This window comes from Schistocerca cancellata, chromosome 4, assembly GCF_023864275.1.
Source record: "Schistocerca cancellata isolate TAMUIC-IGC-003103 chromosome 4, iqSchCanc2.1, whole genome shotgun sequence".
NCBI classification, from domain to species: Eukaryota; Metazoa; Arthropoda; class Insecta; order Orthoptera; family Acrididae; genus Schistocerca; species Schistocerca cancellata.
Window position 1 is genome coordinate 553,061,788 of NC_064629.1, and position 21,134 is coordinate 553,082,921.

The window sequence follows — 21,134 nt, forward strand, 5'->3', positions numbered from 1 at the left end:
ACATATCTGTAGTGTGTCGTGACCATATGTCAATGAATGGAGCTACAGTGAATTTATGAAATTGCTTCAATCATTTGTAATAGCCCTGTATATGTACAACACATTTTTTGGAAACTTAAAATTCATAGAGCCAAATATTGCATTAACAGTTGAGAGAATGTCCCAGGTAAAGGATTTATTGTGTGTTGTATCAAAGTTTGGAGGATTTGATCTAAATACCATAACAGTTGAATGGAGTAGTCTTTCAGTTGTACCTGTGTGAAGTAGAATGTTTGATTTGCCCTGCTGGAACATGCATATCAGATGTTAATGTAGGTAAGATGTATAAGTACCATAAGGGTTAAAATTGGATATTTTCAGGTGAATTCGGTTTCGAATCACAAGAAAGCAATTCTAAACAAAAGGCACATCTGCAGGCTGTAAGCTCATCTTCCAAACTTTTTAAAAAAAAAAAAATTTTTTTATTTGAGCAACTGAAGGTACTCTGGATTTTCATGTTTTCATGGAGTTATCACCATCAAAGCTTCAAGAAAATTGACTGCACAAGTAAATTACACACAGTTCTGTGCAAAGACTCTACTATGAGAAATGAGTTTCATGTGCTCGCATTAAAGCTGAAGCCATTGTTACACCTGGTTTATAAACACATTCGTTAGACATTACTATAGGTATGCCTAGTGGTAGTTCTTGCTTCAGTGTTGCAACAGATGGAAGCAATGAGGACACTATGAAAACATTCCCTATTCTGATACAGTACTTTGATACCTAGTCATAATACTAACATGGAACATGCTTTTTCTCTTGTAAACACACAGTGGACCAAAGACAGGTATAGATTTAAAACAAAAAACATAAAAGTTGTTGTATGTGTCCAGTACTATTTCAAACACATGAAGTACCAGAGCTTTTATGAAACAAAACATTTGAGAAACAAAAAACGTTAAGACAGATTTCTTCATCCTCCAAATATTCATGACATACAAGGAAAAAAAACAATGAGATAACCAAGTGAACAGTTTGTTTACAAAGTGATGAGCAAAGTCTCCCTAGTTCTGAATCAGCAGGAGTCAGTCAACTGTGGTCCACTCATGGTTTTACATCCAGCCGCTCTCAATCTCGGCAATCTAATATGAACATAGCATATGTAGCCATTGTGAATTGACTAGCGTGCTGTGTTGAGTTCCTGTACATCTATTGATGAGTGATAATGAAGCAGTTACTGTCCCGTCATAGGCAATGCCAGGTACTCCTTCAACTCCTTGGAGAAGGACAAGGGGTAGCACTTTATGCAGCAAGGAAAAGAAGTAATGATGTTACTAAATGTTGCAAGCAGGAGAGCAAGAGTTGCTCCATCCTGTTTCAGTGACAAGATGCACCATAACAGAGGCAGGGGTAATTTCCAGCTCTGTTAAATTACTTAGCAGAGTTTGCAAAGAAAATCCTGGAAAATCACCATAAACTCCAAGCAAAAAAGTGGTAAATTTCAGTTCAAATTTTTCTGTTTGACAGTTGTTTGAAACTGCCTTCCCCTGAGCCATAGTAAAGTGTGGCAATTGTAATTGGGTCTGGTATATTGAGTGAGTCAGAATAGGTTTGCACTTTTTTTTTCTTCTGTCAGTTCATTTTGTAATATTGATGACAGGGGACAATGGTTTTTTCATTTATATTTTGTAGAGGAAATTTTTATGATTTACAAATGCATGTGGCACAGTCACATCAAAGTCATCTTTTGAGCAACCTATATATTTGTCATCTTGCAAACTTTCTATGCTTACAAGAATAATTTTAAATTGCAATATTGCATATTTTATGGGAATATTTACAGTAATTATATTTCAATTCAAAGTGTAATTTAGTAAACCAACTGTGTGAAAGATAAATATCTAACAATATTGCTTTTTAATATCTTGCACTATATCAGCTTTGTTTATCATGCAGTCTTTGGTGAACACTCATCCTTGTATGAGTAGTGAAGTCCACTTCAGTACTCACACAAAGATGCATGTTCACTAAAGGTTGCACAATAAACAAAGCTGATATATGAGATTCAGTCAGAAGTGGAAGTCAGTTACAATAATTGCTATGAAATGCTCATGACTGAAATAACCTGTGCGTGGAAAAAAAGTATTATCATGGTAAAATAAATGTTGTATTTGATGACAAATGTATTGATTAAACTGCAAATACCAAAGCAACAAAACATATGTAAATTTAATACAAAACTCAATGACCTGAGGAAGCTGTTCAGCAACTGGCCTTAGACTTGAGGTCACCAAAGTTTGATAATTTATGTAATACCTAACAATATTATGATTTGGACAATCACAATATTTCTAAAATTAGCTGAATAATGAATGTGCTTTGAATGAAAGAAAAGTACATTCAGAACTATTTTGAAATGTGCTCACCTTCTCGGTACTTTTTAGTTGGCTGTGGCAAGCAGATTGGGGCCACATGATCTCCATCCAGTTTCAATGGTTTACTTAATTGCAACAAAGCAATATCATGGGAGAAATTTTGTGCAACATAGTCATGAGTGACAATTCTGGTGACATATACTCGTTGCTCGAAACCTGGTAAAAATAAGCACATAGAATGCAGAACTTCTGCAGAAACATTACATGAAAGCATGTTACATATAATAATAACATGCTCTTATAATAATAATAAAATTAATTGCAGCCAAGTAACACTTATCAGTACAAATATTGCAACAAATGACCAAAAACTCTCAAGATGAACATTATTATTACTTACACTGCTTGACAATCAATAAACATAAAATGTCACTTTGAGCATAAACAAGCCTGAACTCTTTTAAATTCTTCACTCATGAATTAAATTTGTTGTACATGACTTTTACAGTGAGTAGGGAGTTATATCGTTGATCTCATATGTTGTAGATAATACTAAATGATGAAATAATCCTCTCAATTTATTTCAATTGGCTGAGCCTGCACATTTTAAATTTTGTAAAAGTCTTAAGGCTACCACACTAAACAGACAAGGGACCATCACTCCTACCAACAAAGATTGTGGTAAAATGAGCCTGAAGTAGTGTTAAGGTAAGAGATTACCTATAAAGTGGTAGTGACTGCCAGGCAGCAATGAGCAAATGTAGTAGCCCATTTAAAATTATTAGTGTAGAACAGATTCAATTCAATTCACAAAACATGTATGTAGCATCCTGATAGTTCTCTGTCTGCATATTCAGAGAATGTCCTCTGCTAATCGTAGGAATGATTTTGCCTAAAAACCACTGTCCTGTAAATGACCATGTATGCTAATAAATGTCGTCAATCATGTCAGGCTTCACTGCATATGATGGAGGGAACCATTGAGAATGTAACCTGTTGTTGTTGTTGTTGTCATTGTTGGCTTCAGTCTGAAGACTTTTGCACCTCCTGTCAGTCTCATTTTTTAGACATTTGTATTCCCTTTTGCCTCCTTCATCTGCTGCATATTTATATTTCCTCCTTTCATCAATTAAATTCAATATCTCCTGTGTTATCAAAGGATTTTTACTACAACTTGTCTTTTCACCTATTTGATCCTCTGCTGCCTTCATTATTTCATCTCTTAAAGTTACACATTCATCTTCTATTGTATTCTTTTCCCCTGTTCTAGGCAGTTGGTGTATAATGCTCCCTCCAAAACTATCAACTACCCCTGGTTCTTTCAATGTATCCAGGTCCCATCTAATTAATTTCCTAACTTTTTTTTTGCAAAATCTCTAGCTTTAATCTACAGTTCATAACCAATAAATTGTCATCAGAGTCCACATCTGCCCCTAGAAATGGCTTACAATTTAAAATCTGTTTCTGAAATCTGTCTTTGTGTCACATAATCTATGTGAAACCTCCCTGTGTCTCCACACCTCTTCCACATAAACAGCCTCCTTTAGTGATTCTTAAACCAAGTGTCAGCAATGATTAAATTATGCTCTGTGCAAAATTCTACCATGTGGCTTCCACATCCATTTATTTTTCCCAGTCCATATTCCCCTACAGTTTCTCCTTCTTTTCCTTTTCCTATTCCTAATTTCCAGTCCCCCATATCAATTAAATTTTCATCTCCCTTAATTATCTGAATAACTTCTTTTATCTCATCATACATTTCTTAAGTCCCTTCTTTGTCTACGGAGCTAGTTTGCATATAAACTATTATTACTGTGGTGGGTGTGGGCTTCGTATCTACATCTACCTTGGCTAAAAAAATGAGTTCACTGTGCCACTCATAGTAGCTTACCCACATTCTTATTTTCATATTCATTATTAAAACTACTCCTGCATTACCCCTATTTAATTTTGTATTTATAGCCCTGTGTTCGCCTGTTCCTTCTGCCACTAAACTTCACTAAGTCCCACTACATCTAACTTCAAACCATCGATTTTATTTTTTAAATTTTATAATGTACCTGCAAGATTAAGGGATCTAATATTCCATGCTCCATTCTGTAGAACACCTTTTTTGTCCCTCCTGATCTATATCTACATCTACATCTACATCCATACTCCGCAAGTCACCTGACGGTGTGTGGCGGAGGGTACCTTGAGTACCTCTATCGGTTCTCCCTTCTATTCCAGTCTCGTATTGTTCGTGGAAAGAAGGATTGTCGGTATGCCTCTGTGTGGGCTGATTTTATCCTCATGGTCTCTTCACTAGGTATACGTAGGAGAGAGCAATATACTACTTGACTCCTCGATGAAGGTATGTTCTCGAAACTTCAACAAAAGCCCATACCGAGCTACTGAGTGTCTCTCCTGCAGAGTCTTCCACTGGAGTTTATCTATCATCTGCATAATACTTTCGCAATTACTAAATGATCCTGTAATGAAGTGTGCTGCTCTCCGTTGGATCTTCTCTATCTCTTCTATCAACGCTATCTGGTACAGATCCCACACTGCTGAGCAGTGTCTGTATCATTGATGCATGCAAGTCACCCCACCATTGTCAAGGTCCATGATGCATGGGGGTGTTACAAAATCAAAATTGTACCTGGAAGCCTCAAGACATCTTATTACTTCACATGCTAACAAGACACAGAACTGCTGCTCTATGGCTATACCTTTTTCAACTGGTACTAATTTTCAGCTGACATGCAGGCCATTAGAGATCAGAAACTATTTCACCTACATGAGAATAGAGGAGACAAAAATAAGTGAAAGCTTCAAACTTGGTGTACACCATACATAACTCAGATAAACCACATTAAGCTTAGATTAGCATTGCTTAACAGAGGACTTCAGTTCAACTTCCAAACATAAATGCACTATCTTGACTACCACACCACCTTGTCTGGTCACAACTAAGGCCCTCATCTGACAACAATTACAGTATGGTCACTATCGGAGAATAAAAATTAATATATCATAAAAAACACCTTAATCATGATGAAAAAGGTGGAAACGTGTGTGGACCATGTAAGGAAATGGGGGGTAAAGGCTGATTCGGGAATAACAATGACCACAGTAAGATGTGAAAGGAAGTTTAAACTCTCGACAGACAGGACTACATCAATAAAACACTATAATATGGCATATGCAGAAAGAAGAAGAAAAAAAATACCCTCTCCCCCCCCCCCCCCCCCTCCCCGCATCCCCGTCCCACAAACACATACAGACTTTTCCTTAATAACAATATCTCAATACCTGGAAATGCTCGCTAGCATCTCTGTGTTATTATTTTCAACAGGATGAATGGCATCAAGGAATGTTCTACAGTAACAGATTTACTCAGCTGTTGTGACACACTATGCATGAAGAATGTGTCCTACCTACACACTCGTCATCCACAGTCCTGATGGTCTGACCATCATACGATATATCACAGCTGTGTGTGATATAATAGACACCCACCTTACACAAATAGAGACCATGCTTTACAGACTCTAAAAGGGGCCTAATCTTTGACAGTGGTCAGAGAACATACTTCACACCATGTTTCCACAGAATATGACCAATCCTGGTAGAAATGCTACCTGCATAAAGTGAAATGGCTTTAGACTTAGGTGCCACCTCCTTATTTTCGTCACTCACATGATTCATGGTTGGCTGGTAGTGCAACATGCATCTGATCTGTCTTTCACTGTAATCATTCTAATGAAAGGTGACTTTGAGCTTAGTTAACTCAGCTGACAAACTTTCAGGGTCTAAGATGATGGGGGCTGTATGAACAAGGTATGAAGTACCCCTTTACACTGAGGCAGATGGTGATAACCATCAGCATGCATGTAGAAATTGGTGAGAATTGACTTTCTACAAATGGCTGTCCCAATATAACATAAACATTCCTCCTGACTAACACATCAATGAAGGGAAGGCAGCTGAGTTAACCCACCTCAAATTCATCTTTTGCCGGAATGATTACAGTGACAGACAGATCAGTTGTGCATTGTGCTACTGACCAACTGTGAATCAAGTGATTGATGAAGGTACCTAAGGCAATACCTAAGTTTGGGGCCTTTTTGTGATTTCTGCTTAAATTCTACAAGGAATCCTGTTTTCTCTCTGGTCTAACAGCAGAGGGACTAAGTTATTGTTATCTGTGGACCTGTCAGTAATTTATATTCACTATCAGTAACTTCTGATGCTGATTGTCATTGATTGTGTGGTGGCACTTATTGTTTACTGTGTGTGTATGTGTGTGTGTGTGTGTGTGTGTGTGTTATCATTCTGCATATGCCATATTTTGGTTCTTGATTGGTGTAGCCCCACATATTGAGGGCTTCAATTGCCTTGCACAGCAATCTCACATTGCATTTCTACCTAGAAAATGACAGGGTATTCACGTGTCAAAATATCAGTAGTTTTCAAAGATGTCTCCTGGCTGCCTTCCTGTACATTTTTTGAATAGACAAATGATTTGAATGTGTAAAGAAACTGTCTCTGATACTCACTGAATTAAAGAAAATATATCACAACTAGATAATAAAAATTTACAAAAGCAATGTTACACAATACAAATATATGCAAATCCATAGAACTGTAATCTCCTAAAAACATTTGTATATCATAGGCAGCTGCATGTTTCAGAGTTGGACAGCAATTGGTGCTGTGAGTGAGAGAAGACAGTGAAGGTATACAACTTGATTTTTGAGGCATTATTTACTGGGTGGACTGTGACAGACATCAATTTCAGATAGAGGTAGCCAGAAGGTTAAATGTTCTGATGTTCATTGACTCTGGAAACAGTTTGTCATACAGGTACAGCAAATGTTGGCCAACAGCACTGTATGTTCAGATGATCAATATTTGATGCCTTGCAGTCAAGGGAATGCGACCATGTCTCCATCAGAACAATGATGTGTCTTTGACGCTACCACAGAAAGGATAATATCCCTAACAAAATAACACAGTTCTGTATATACTTTTTTGCTGCTGGAGGTTATCAAACTACGTATTGTTGTGAATTTTAAAATTTTTCTGGTAAATTGAATGCTGAAACAAATTTCAAGCTTGCAGATGGTCATCATTTAATTCATCTCACGATATTTTGACTGGGCACCTGCCAGCCATTTTCTGGTGAGCCATTGTAGACTGATGAAGACTTGCTCCGTTCTGTCATATACAGGGTGCTCATTTTAACTGAAGACATTGAAATATCTGGAAAACTACAAATTCGATCAAAAAAGTTATAATTCCAATTTGTTTATTATGGAAGGAGCGTCCAACAATACCACACTTTACTCGCCACCCCTCTGTGTGTGGGTGGCAGGGAGCAACTTTGAAATCTTCAATGTGAACACTCATTTTTTATTGCAGACCATGATTCTACAGAAAAATCAACATACATTTTGTCTGAAGCATTTTCTTTGTTTCACCACAGATGGCACTGTAATTGGAGGAATAGAAATTGGTACACAATCATAATTTGACATTCTTCTCAATGGTTCTTGAATATTCCATGGCACGTGGGACCTCACCTTCATGCTGTGAGGGTAGGACAGGCCAGTATATGATAACTTCTAATTGGAAACACCATTCATGATCTTGTATTCCTCCAACACATCAAATACCATATCAATGCACCATTGTGACTATAAAGCAAACTACGACATATCATAACAGGCAGTATATTGTGACTGAAGATCACATATTGTGCAGATGTAGGAGAGATAATGGCTCTAAACATTACAATATTTACACAGTGTTTATTGCCTGCACACCTACCTATCATTTTGAGAACAGATGTGTGATTTGACAATGAATTTTGCAACCACAGAAGACAAGACTGAAATGGTCCTGATTTAAGGAGAATGTAGGAGAGATGTTGAGGCTGCTGTTGCCTTGTATGCTGAGCATTTTACAGAGGAGGTCACTCTTGTTTGTTTCTTTATAAGGTTGTGAACTGCTTTATGTCTGATGGCAGTGTACAGACTGACAAAAGGAAGCAAAGTAAACTTAGTACAGGAGAAGTTAATGAAATAGCTGTGCTAGCAGCAGTGCACCACAACCCACAGATAAGCAACTGACAACTACGCTGTGATTCCAGTAAGTCTGTAGGTAATATTGTCACAATACTGCATTGTCATAATTAGCACCCATACCACATGTCACTGGATCAAGAACTTCATGGCGCCAATTTTAATAACCAGGTAGTGTTTTGTGAATGGGCATGTCAACAAATGCAAACGACTCCAATGTTCTTTGCCACAGTGCTATTTTCCAATGAGTCTACATTCACAATCCATGATAAAACAGCATAACATGCATTACTGGAGTGTACACAATCCCCGTTGGTTACAGTAAATTGACCATCAACATCCTCAGTCAGTTAAAGTATGATGTGGCATCATGGGAGCAAACTAATTGATCTGAATTTGACAGCATACTGAATGGACTCACAGTGAATGGCTTTGGAACAGGAACTACACAATACTACTGCAGGATGTTGCCCTGGATGTTCAACAATGTATGTGGTCTCAGCCTGACAGTTGTCCAACGCATTATGCAATTGAAGGACAGGAAATATTAGACCGTGTCTACAGTGTTCAGTGGACTGGCCTTATTAATTGGCCAGATTTCTTTCTGTCATGATATTTAAAAGATAAGATGTACCTGAGAGTGCCAACAGGCCATGAAGACATGGTTGATCACATCAGAAACATCTGTGCTGACATTCCCACAGACTGCTTCTGTCCTGTGTACTGTTCTTTGAAAAACTGATCACTAAGTCTACTGAAGCTGGTGATACTACTTTCAAACACTTACTCTGCTTGGAAAAGTAGAGTGGTGTTTGCCTGGAGCCATGGCCACAGTGGCATGTCACATAGTCCCCTGTTCAATATATCAGAGGAATACAATCTTGTGAATGATGTTTTCAATTATAAGTTATGAAATACTTGCCTGTCCTACCCTCACAACATTGAGGTGGGGTTCCATGTGCCACTGAATATTCAAGGCCATTGAGTAGCATGTCGTAAATTATGACTGTGTGCCCTATTCTATTCCCCCAATTACAGTGCCATCTGTAGAGAAACAAAGAAAATGCTTCAGATGAAACCTATGTAGATTTTGTTGTAGAATCATAATTTGCAATAAAATAAACAAGGTTTCCCATTGAAGATTTCAAAGTTACCCCTCACCACCTATGCGTGAAGTGGGGGTGGGGTCGAGTGGGGTGGGAGGGTCGAGTGTGGTATCATTGGATGTCCCCCACCGAGAAAAACAAATTGGAATTATAACTTTTCTGGATCTGATGTGTAGTTTTTGGGATATTTCAATGTCTTTAGTTAAAATGAACACACTGTATACTGTGCTGCGAGTATTATGTGCATGCCTCTCACTGCAATCATTGGTGCAATCTCTCACCTTTGATTAGAACAAATTGTGGAGATGATGTGGTTCCACTCACTGTCCAACTGGAAGCTACTATGACAGTTCATCAGATTTTCCACCAGCTTATTTCTATGGGTTCTTTAATAATGGAGACCCAAAAAGATGTTGCTATGGTCAGAATGATAGACCTATCACACTCCATTGTATGTCCAGTGTAAAAAAGTGTTCAGCAATGGTGGAACTGCTTGGTTGCAAACAGAGTTTCACAGTGCGTGTGGTCTTTCCTACATAAGCCATACCACTCTAAGTATTTTGTTAATTCCAGCCTTCCACAATAAAAAGTTATCCTTCACTGATCCCAAAGTGTCTGCAGTCTTAGACTGTGGAAGAAAAATCACTTTCACCTGAAATTTACAAAGGATTCTCACTATTTTAAACAAAATGAAGAAAAGCTGAAGGTTTTTGCCAGTGTGTTCTCCTCTTTATCCACTTTTTGATTCTTAGTTTTAACTGACAGTGCCCTGTTAATCTGCTGGGTGGAATATCAATTTCTTCTGAGCACCATCTGTAGGTGGATGAGCTCTTTAGGCAAACTATCTAGACCTGAGACAATGTGAGTTCTGTGTGAGCGTTTTTTAAGCATGCTCATGGTTTGTGATGGGTGATAAAAAATGTAAATGTTGTGTGACTAGGGCCTCCCATTGGGTAGACCATTTACTGGGTGCAAGTCTTTCGATTTGATGCCACTTTGGCAACTTGCACGTTGATGGGGATGAAATGATGGTGATTAGGACAACATAACACCCATTCCCTAAGTGGGGAAAATCTCTGACACAGCCGGGAATCAAACCTGGGCCCTTGGGATTGATATTCTGTCACACTGACCACTTTTTTAAATTTTTTTTTCTTTTTTAATGTTTTCATTATGAATCTGTGATGCTACCACTTCTTTATTTTATTTTATTTTTTTTTACAAGTGCTCTCTCGACTTTTTTTATAATTTTAGAACCGCTTTTTTCTTTAGTGAGAAAAATAAAAATAAATATAATAACCATGAGGGAGTTCGGAACACGGTACCTCCACTTTATGGACCAACAATGTGACCACTTTTCTTTTCTTTTCTTTTCTTTTTTTTTTTTTTTCGTGGAACAGGAAAGCAGGGTAAACAAACAATCTTTATTCGTGTAATTGTGCTGTCCTAGGGATAAGAAAAGTATCGAGACAGCAAAAACAATTTGGAAACCATAAAATTAATGTAAAGGCCATCCCACCCACCCCTTTTGTTTTTACATGAACAAAGTAAATTACAGCCCAAGTCATGGGCGTGATTGAAAACGAAGTTATCATCTGCATCACAATCTGCCAACAGGTGGGGGCCAATTGTCTTCTCAATACGCAGTATGCCAAAATAATTGAACTGTGCAGTACTGTCTCTAGGTGTTCTGCTGCAGGAGTCTTCTCATTTCTGGGACACCCCAGCTGTTGGGCAGGTTGTGAAAAACACTTTTAAAAAATTGGGAAAGTAAGTCCTGTATTTCGTATGACTCCGTATGAGCTCATGTTGTTCTTGTAAATACATCCAATAATCTATCACGGACTTAATATTGTATGAAAATAAATATTTTGTCACATGTCCAGCGATCCAATTGATGGCATTCGTGTTTTGTTTGGGAAAAAAAGTCTTGTTTGATAGAAAAAGTACATCTGATGTGATTTCTGTGTAGTTAGTGCGCCGGAGAAAGGCCAGTATTCGACTCGTCAGCATCCAGACATCCCTCGCTGCGCCACACACTAAACCATGTTCTTCCATTGCTAACAGTCCACAGTTTGTGCAAAGAGGAGGACCGACCATATGAAATGTATATAGTCGACTCTTGGTCACAAGTTTACAATTTATAAGAATATATCACATCGATCTTGCTGCTGTTGACAGTAATGGAGTATGCACACCAAATGGGGTTCCAAGTTCTCATTGGGTATTTGAATTCCATTATATTGTGACCATGGTGATACATCAAGCACCAATAGATCTCCTAAGTTGTGTGTATTCTCGTGGAAGGTACTTTCAGATGAATATAACTATAATCAACAACAAATGAGGCAATGTGTACAAGAGAAGCCGAAATGTTGCCCACCGCTATTGGGGGTTCGTACGCAGGTGGAATGAGTACTGCTATCGGAGCTTTCGTTGTTGCCAGTTTCGTATCATCTCTTGCATGTAAAGCGCTGAAGCTTTGTTTCGCATGTTTGTGAGGCTGAGGCAACTGTTCTGGAACTGTAGGGTTAACGTGTCATATTTGATCTTAAATAACATCCCAGTACTAACATTATAACCAAAGGTAGCCATGAGGCAGTCTGCAATACCCTTCAGTATTAGTAGGATCTGTGCTAAATGGGGCAGTCTTGATGCTACGTGAACATTAGTGTATGCCACATGTTGGATCATGTGAAAGGCTCTTAATGAGTTGTTGCGTATTGTCACACGAACATTCTGCGGAAGCTGCAGAGAACTCACCGCCGCCGACTGCCGTAGTGAATGGGTAAATGTGATCCTCAGACATCTCAGCAATTCCACCGTATGAAACGGTCCCAGTACATCTTCCAGTCCTCATCCAATGTGCATAATTTTGGATTTCATTGTGTTAACAACACTATCTGCTGCTGTTCCGTAAGAGTCTAGATGTCTGACAGCCTGACACACTTCATGTCCTGATCTGACAAGAAGGATCAGGTCATCCGCATATGCACAACAAATGAAAGAGTTCTCATTAAGCGCTATCCCAGTAAGCGAGCGCCTCATAAAACACATCAGGGGCTTGAGTACTATCACAAACAGCATCATGGAGAGTGGGCACCACTGTTAATGGGAATTGAGCCCACTTCCCAACCGTTTACACTCGCCTTCGATGTAGCACCTTGTTTTAGCCTCATTACGATGGAGATGAAAACAGGTAGAGCCGCCTTTCAGCTCATGACTGACACCAAGAAGGTATGGTTTATCCTGTCAAACGCACAATCAAAGTCCACAGATATCATCGCTGCTCAAATTCTACACGTATCTGCAAGGGCGATAACATCACGATATTCAATTAACGCCAAGGAGATGTTGCTTCACACCCCTAGGCAAGCCTAATCAGGGGATATTGTCCTGGACATTGCCAGTTTGAGATGAGATACTAGTAGTCCTGCAAAGATTTTATAGTTGGTGTTTAGGATAGTGGGAGGCCGATATTGATTAACACTGTCACTCCCCGCCATCTTCAGGATGGAAAGAAGAAAGCCCATCACAAAATGGGACAGTAGGCGCATGTCAGGACGCATCGTCTCATTGTACATCGACACCCACTGTGGCATCATCATGTCCACGAATTGTTGATAAAACTCTAATGTAATCCCATCTGGCCCTGGTAATTTATGGGCCGCTCCTTTTTTGAGTGCCACCTTTATATCGTCTTCTGTGAGTGGCTCCATAAGTGCTGCCTTATCTGTCTCTGTCAATGTCGTTTGCAGATGTTGAAATATATCTTTCCCCACTTGACGGTCCATTGTTGTTCCGGCATACAGGTGGCGGAAATGCTGTAAAAACTTATTTGCAATGTTCTGTTGGGTTGTCAGTTGACGGCCATCTAAACCGTGGAGCACTGTGACCAATGGCCGGTGGTAACGTTAATGTTTCCGTGACACATGGTGCACCGAGGTACGTTCCCCAGTGGTGGTGTCGAGACATCTTGCCCATATTGGGATGCCACCCAGTCATTGTCATGTGATCGATAGGATTTGTGCCTTGACATGATGAACTTCTGCATGATGTTCTGCAGACGGCACCTGGAATGACCACTCAGCTACTGGGGGCAGACGCAATGGGTGATGATAACTTACTGCTTGCAAATACAAACCAGTATGTGTGGGCTTACAATGAACTGAATGCACCATAGAGCCATCATACTTTTGTCTAACTATGGCATCCGAAAAATTCAGACAACCATCTTTCTCTATTTCCATAGTGAACCAAATGTTGTTATGAATGGAAATAAGGTGGTGAAGAATCTTCTCCATGAGGCCACACAATAGAGGTATTGTCTGCATACCTCCATTATGCAGTTGGTGTAAGGGCAGATGAATCAAGCACTCTCTCCTCAAAATCCTCCATATAAGGTTGGCCGTCAAGAGAGACAGAGAACTGCCCATGGCAACACCATTACTCTGTTCAAAATATTCTTGGTTGAAAATAAAATAGGTTGAGGATAGAGCATGCATGAAACTTACTGGCAATAGTGCCAAACAATCTGTGAGGGGGACCTTTCTAAAAAGTGATACCATATCAAAGCTAACTAAATGGTCAGAACTGCTTAGACTGTCTATTGATAATGTCAGCTGAGTTACAGATGTCATGCGGACATTTCCCTGCTAACAGTCTCAGCAAAGAAGTGACATGCTTGGCTAAATTAAATGTGAGTGCTCCAATATTGCTCACTATTGAATGTAATGGAACACTTTCCTTATCAAATTTTGGAAGCCCATGCAGTCTTGTCATACACAACCACATGGTCTTAACCTCTCGATGATCCCTTGAAGTAAGAAGGAGGAATTCAGTCCTCCTATAGGTAAAGTAACTTAGCAGACCATGCATCTTATCATCATACACACTGCAAGGTAACAAAACAGTTGCATTATTTAGTAACACCACATCAATGTCCTCTCATAGGTTTCGTAGAGGAGCCCTTGAGTAGGAGTTTTCAAAAGAGAATGGCTGGTTTTCCTTCTTATTTCTTCTGCAATGTCCAAAAGAAGGCATTGTACAGCTCCTTCAGATGTTTCACAGGAAATAAGAGGGGTAACCTGCCATGCTCTTGTGAAAACTCCTCCAAATTGTTCTAACTTAACCTCTGCATAAAGGGCTGCACTACAAAATCTATGAGAGGATACTGATGTATTGGTACTGAAAGCTGACAAAGATAATGCAACAATTTTGTTACCTTGTAGTGCGTATGATGATAAGATGCATGGTCTGCTAAGTGACTACCTGTAGGAAGACTGATTACGACCCTACCGGATGTGTGCAACAGAAAACTTCTGCACTACAGACTCCCTCCTCCTTACCTCAAGAAATCATCAAGAGGTTAAGACCACAGGGTTGTGCACAACAAGACTGTATGGCCATCCAAAAATTCATAAGGAAAGTGTTCTATAATGTCCAAAGTAAGCAACACTAGAGCACCTACATATGATTTAGCCAAAAATCCTGCTTCTTTGCTGAGACCGTCAGTGGGGAAATGCCCCCATCACATCTGTCACTCAGCTGTCTTTAACAGTAGACTGGGGACTCTCTGTCGAAGCAGTTATGACTGTTTAGTTAGCTTTCATGTAATATCACTTCTTACTTCTCACAGATTCTTTGACACTAATAGATGAAAAGTTTCAGGTAGACATCACTGCTTTGTTTTGGCATGCTGTATTCTCAACCTGTTTTATGTTCACCAAAGAATATTTTGAACAGACTGACAGCATCATAATGGGCAGCCATCTGTCTCCCTTGGTGGCCAACTTTTTTAAGGAGGATTTTGAGAGAGAGAGAGTGCTCGAATCAATTGTTCTTAAACCAACTGTATTTTGGTGGTATATGGACGAGACTTCTATAGTGTAGCATCGTGAAGAAGATAAACTGATGGAGTTTCTTTGTCACCTCAACTCCATTCATAATAACATTCAGTTCACTATGGAAAAAGAGAAAGATGTTTGTCAGCCTTCCTTGGATGTCTTGATTAGACAAAAGAATTATGGCTCTCTGGTGCATTCAGTTCATTGTAAGCCCATTCGTACTGATTTGTATTTGCAAACATCAAGTTGTCATCACCCTTTGCAAACTATGAGCATGCTTAAAACACTCATACACAGAGCTCACACTGTCTTAGATCTAAATAGTTTGCCTAAAGAGCTCACCCACCTAAAGACAATGTTCAGAAAAAGAGGATATTCCATCCAGCAGATTAAAAGGGCACTATCAGTTAAAATCAAGAATCAGGAATTGGATATAGAAGAGAACACAATAGCAGAACCTTTAACTTTTTCCTTTTGTGGCAGCATTTTGTTTAAAATAGAGTAAATCCTCTGTAAATTTTAGGTGAAAGTGATATTCCATCCACTATCTAAGGTTGCAGACCTTTTGGGATCAGTGAAGGATGACTTGTTATTGTGGAAGGTCAGAGTTTACAAAACACCTTGTCAGTGCGGTATGGCTTACATAGGACAGACCATATGCACCGTGAAAAAATGGTGCACTGAACATCAATGCTCCACTCGCATTCTGAAACCAAGCATATCCACAATCACCAAACACTGTATTTCCACCAGGAATTCTATGGAGTAAGATGGAATTATGATCCTGATCATGGCAACATCTTTTTGGGCCTCCCCTTACTAAAGAATCCATGGAAATAATACCTGGCAAAAAAACTTATGAACTGTGTAAGTGGCTACCAAATAGACAGTGCAGGGAATGGCCATGGTGAGTGGTAATGTGGACGAAAGCTGAGTTCCATGGTTCCACCAGTGAGGACACTGTTGCTGGGAAGTGTGGTCCATCTGTCAACTTGAATTTTTACACATGCACGGAATACTGGCAGTGAGCAATATATGGCAGAATGGAGTAAGTCTTCATCAGTCTTCAAAGGCTCACCTGAAGATGACTGTCGAAACATCATGCGATGAATTAAGTAACAGCTGGCTGCTAAATCAAATCAAAATTTGTTTGGATATCCATTGTTACTTCTTGCAATATACCAGACTAACATATTAACTTCAGTTATGTTTCATCATAAAGGTAAGATTAAAGTTGTTGGTTTAAAAGAGGCTTAAGAGTGAAAATAAATACTTCTGCGTACACAGTGTTTTACAATTTCATTTATGCCATGACAGGTATTGTACACTCAACTAAGTTTAACCACAATCAACAGACAACATTGGGTCCTTTTTTGTGATTTTTCAAACGTTAGAGTTGTGCTGGTTGAAGTTTATTATGGGCCATTCATATATTGTATGAATCATTTTCCTATGTTCTACTGTCAATTCTCCCTAGAAAATGATGTGTTATTCCTTGACAACATAATATATTCACTTTCTCACTGCTAGTATTCAGAAGTTGTGATTACATCAGGAAATAAGAGTGATCAACACACAGTATGTGGTTGACCCAGTCACATGGTTATACAAATAAACTCTTAGTTTTCTACTCTTGAAAATAAGACATCCTATCAAAATTTTTGTCATGGTGGCATTCTCTTGGGCTGTCAGTATGTATAACACTGTTTCTGAACATCTCTCACTCTTATGAGGTGGAATCCAAAACTTTTGGGACTGGTGCTGCCATCTGGAAAGTAGGAGTAGTAGATCTTTGCATCGCTAGGTGGCGAGAGCTGCATATCTGATGAGTCAATGTGCGGAGTGGCATTCAGCTGAGAGGACGTGTTGTGTGTCCACAGTGATTTTCGTAATACTCTGTGTTTGGTGTGTGGCTATTTTATGATGGATCCACGAACAGAACAGCACGTGTGTATCAAATTCTGTGTGAATCTCGGGAAAAGTGCTACAGAGAATGATTCAACAAGTGTTTGGGGTGCAGAGCATGAGCCGTATACTTGTGTGTGAGTGGCATGCTCAGTTCAGGGCCAGCCGTACAGACGTCGAAGATGATGCTCACACTGGAAGGCCTGTTAGCCACACAATGCCAGACAGTGTTGGCAAACTTCAACAATTGGTTCAAGCAGATCAACATCGAACCATTCAAGATCTTGCGGATGAAGTGGGTATTGGCTATGGGACATGTCAACAAATGTTGACTGATGAATTTGGCATGCATTGTGTCACCACAAAATTTGTGCCAAGGTTCTTGACCGCCGATCAGAAGGTACAGTGTGCTGAAGTGTGCATGGACCTTCGTCAGACTGCATCTGATGATCCAACCTTCTTGTCACGGGTTATTACTGGCAATGAGAGCTGGATTTACGGTTATGAGCCAGAGGTAAAGCAACAATCATTCCAGTGGAATAGCCTGAGCTCTCCAAGACCAGAAAAGGTGAGACAGGTGAAGAGCAAAGTGAACAGCATGATATCATTTTCTTTGATACCAAGGGAGTTGTGCACAAAGAATTCATCCCACCCAACCAAACAGTGAATTCCACATACTACTGTAATGTTTTGCAGCGGCTCTGTGAAAACATGCAGCGATGACAGCCTGAAATTTGGCGTCAAGTGAAGTGGCTGCTTCATTACAACAATGTGCCCCATCACACTTCCTCGCTTACCAGGATCTTTTTGGCGAAAAACAACATCGCGGTTGTGCCCCAACCACTGTACTCGCTAGATTTGGCACCTTGTGACTTCGCCCTATTCCCAAAACTGAAACTCAAGTTGAAAGGCCATCGGTTCGACAATCTAGAGAGGAATTAAGTAGCATCGCTGGTGGTGATAAACTCCCTCAAAGAACAGGACTTCCAGAGAACATTTGACCATTGGCAGAAGCACTGGGGCCGGTGTGTACATGCAGATAGGAAGTACTTCGAGGGTGATGGTGAACATTAGTCCAAAGGTAAGGTTTTCAACAGATGGCAGCACCAGTCCTGAAAATTTTGGATAGCACATCATAGTTTCACATCAAAGTAACTGATCCAAATACTGAACTTGTGAATGTAGCCTCCATGGCCACCTCTCATCAGAAGGGACAATATGCACACTTGAAGTGAAAAGCTGTAACAGCACTAAAATTTATTATACACCTTTCTCAAAACAATTTACAATGCCTTATGTAGTTAAAAAAACCAAGACACCACCAGCATGATCCATATAGTACAGACCAACAGCCTATACTGACATGAAGGAAAAGAAAGTGGAAAAATTTTGCTTCACATTTGAATAAATACATAGCTAATGTTTTGTGAATTGCAGGATCAACAGGGAAAGAGTCCCTCACTTAGAACTGCACTTATTGATGAAAAGTCATCTCCATATTTAGATATCATAATTTCTAGAATAAATGCCTAACTTGAATTGATATGGCATTTCACCACAACACTTTTTATTTGTTATAGTGTCTTGAATGTTGACAGTATTTCTTTTTCATTTACCCAATATAAGTTTCATCAGAGTATAAGTGACAGTCATGCACAATACCTGTGTTTAACCACATACAGGGGTTGGACACAAATATAGAAACACTGCAAAGAATGCATAACTGAACATAAATTCAGGTTCTACACAAGCCTGAAGGTTGTATTGTTGTATTTGACCATGAATGTGAATGTGTTCAATACATTGCAAGTGTCACTCACAGTCAGAACAGTGTTCTACGTAGCTGTGAGTGCATTATGTCAAAACTAAGTGAATTTGAATGTGGAAAAATTTGTGCTCATATACAGGGTGCTTCCATAACCAAGGTAGCCAGAGAGTTTTCTGTTTCAAGAGGCACCACATTGATGATTTACATCACCTACAGGAAAGCAGAGAAACATCATGCAAAAGTCACAACACAGACAAGAGTGGCTTGAGTGATAGTGACAGGTGGTCATTGAAGAGGGCTGTGATGAAAAATAAGAGGATAGCACATGAAAAAGTCACTGCAGAACTGAACGTCACACTTATAAACCCTGTCAGTACCAAAACAACAAGAAAGTGAGCTCCACAAGCAGGGAATTTCAGGACAAGATGGAATTTCTAAGCCTCTCATCAGTGATGCAAATGCCCATAAAAAAACAAAGGAAGAATGTCATTTAGTTAGATGAGTCTTTTTGCATAATGTTTCTAACTTCTGGTCCAGTTTAAAACCCAAGAATGAAACTTGGTTGGGGTTCAGTGATGATTTGGGCACCATATCATGGTATTCTATGAGCCCCATGGTTACTACACAAGGTTGCATTACTGCCAAGAATTATGTGACCATTTTGGCTAATCAAGTCCATCCCAATGGTGATCCTGTGTTCCAGGATGACAGAGCACCTGTTCACACAGCTTACATAATTCAGGACTGGTTTTTGTGAGCACAAGGATGAACTGTTGCATCTCCTATTGCTGCCACAGTCCCCAGATCTCAATATTTTTGGGGCCTTTGTGGTCTAGTTTGAGAAAAGGGTGCATGATCATTATCCACCTCCCTCATCACTACCTGAACTTGTCATTATTTTGCAGGAAGAATAATATAATATTTTCTTGAAAACAATTCACAAACTGTATTTATCCATTATGAAATGAGTGGAAGCTGTTTTGAATGCCAATGAGTTTTCCTACACCATATTAAGCATGGTAATACATTGTATTTTTGATGTTTCCATATTTTTGTCCATCTGTAGTATACTGTAGTGGCTTTTCATACTACCCAACATATGCCAATAACAAAATGGATAATATTTGCTGTAAAGCAATTAGAGCACACAATAGTCTCCTCCTTTCACAGCAGCAAACACACACTGGAGCCTGCACACTTCACTATGATGTCTATAAAATATTCTTATAAACTCTACATGACAATAATAACATAAAGTAGACAATTTAACTGCTTTTACTTTTCTTTATATTTAACATCTAAAAGTTTACTATATACCTGTAGCATTGAAATGTTAATTATAGAATAGAAATATGGGGTGCAGTAACTCAGCTAAACTAAAGATGCTAGTAGTCCTGCATAAACAGTCTGTGGGAATAACCTATGGGGCTGAATCTACAGTATCTTGCTCAAGAGTATTCCCAAAAGTTAATATATTTACTGTAACTTACATGTGTCTAATAAGAGTAAATCTTATCAGGATCCCAACTGCATCAAGGGGTTATATGCCAATGAACTGTCAGTTGAGTGCTCCTTTGCCATTATCAAGTAGTAACTAACTGTCATGTGGTTTCTGCTCTCACTCTTTTATGGCTGTGGTGCTGGACATGACATGACTGGTGTCAAGTATACTGTTATATAAGAAAGTTGCAAACCACTCACTCATTTTTATCAAGGATGTTATCAGGTATATTGATCACTATTACTTTTAATTGTCCCAGAAACTGTTACCTTTGTGCTGACAGTGTCTTTGAATGCACTTTGATGTTCATTTTCCACTGCATGTTCAGCTACCATCAATTTCTCTGGATGGCATTGTTGAAGATGATTAACCAATGCCACATTAAAAATTAGAGGTATTTTCCACCACTTCTAGTATTACTATCATGGTGATGATAGTAATCTACTATACGTATTTGCCTGCTGACTCACAAAGAATGTATAGTTAGACATAAGATGTAGCTTAAGGCTCTGATCTTGATAAGTGGAATAAATGAATAAATTTGGTGCAGCAAATGCAAGACAGAAACATTGCACCAACCACA

At 39.1% G+C, this 21,134-nt stretch overlaps 1 protein-coding gene across 1 annotated transcript in view; it reads right to left on the reverse strand.

Moving 5' to 3' along the window:
* The window catches only part of LOC126184320 (trypsin-1-like), a 172,512-nt gene that overhangs the window by 63,125 nt on the left and 88,253 nt on the right, over positions 1-21,134 (reverse strand). Inside the window, exon 5 of the mRNA XM_049926696.1 lies at positions 2,409-2,573. Coding sequence (XP_049782653.1) covers positions 2,409-2,573 — 165 coding nt within the window. The remainder of the gene's footprint in view (positions 1-2,408; positions 2,574-21,134) is intronic.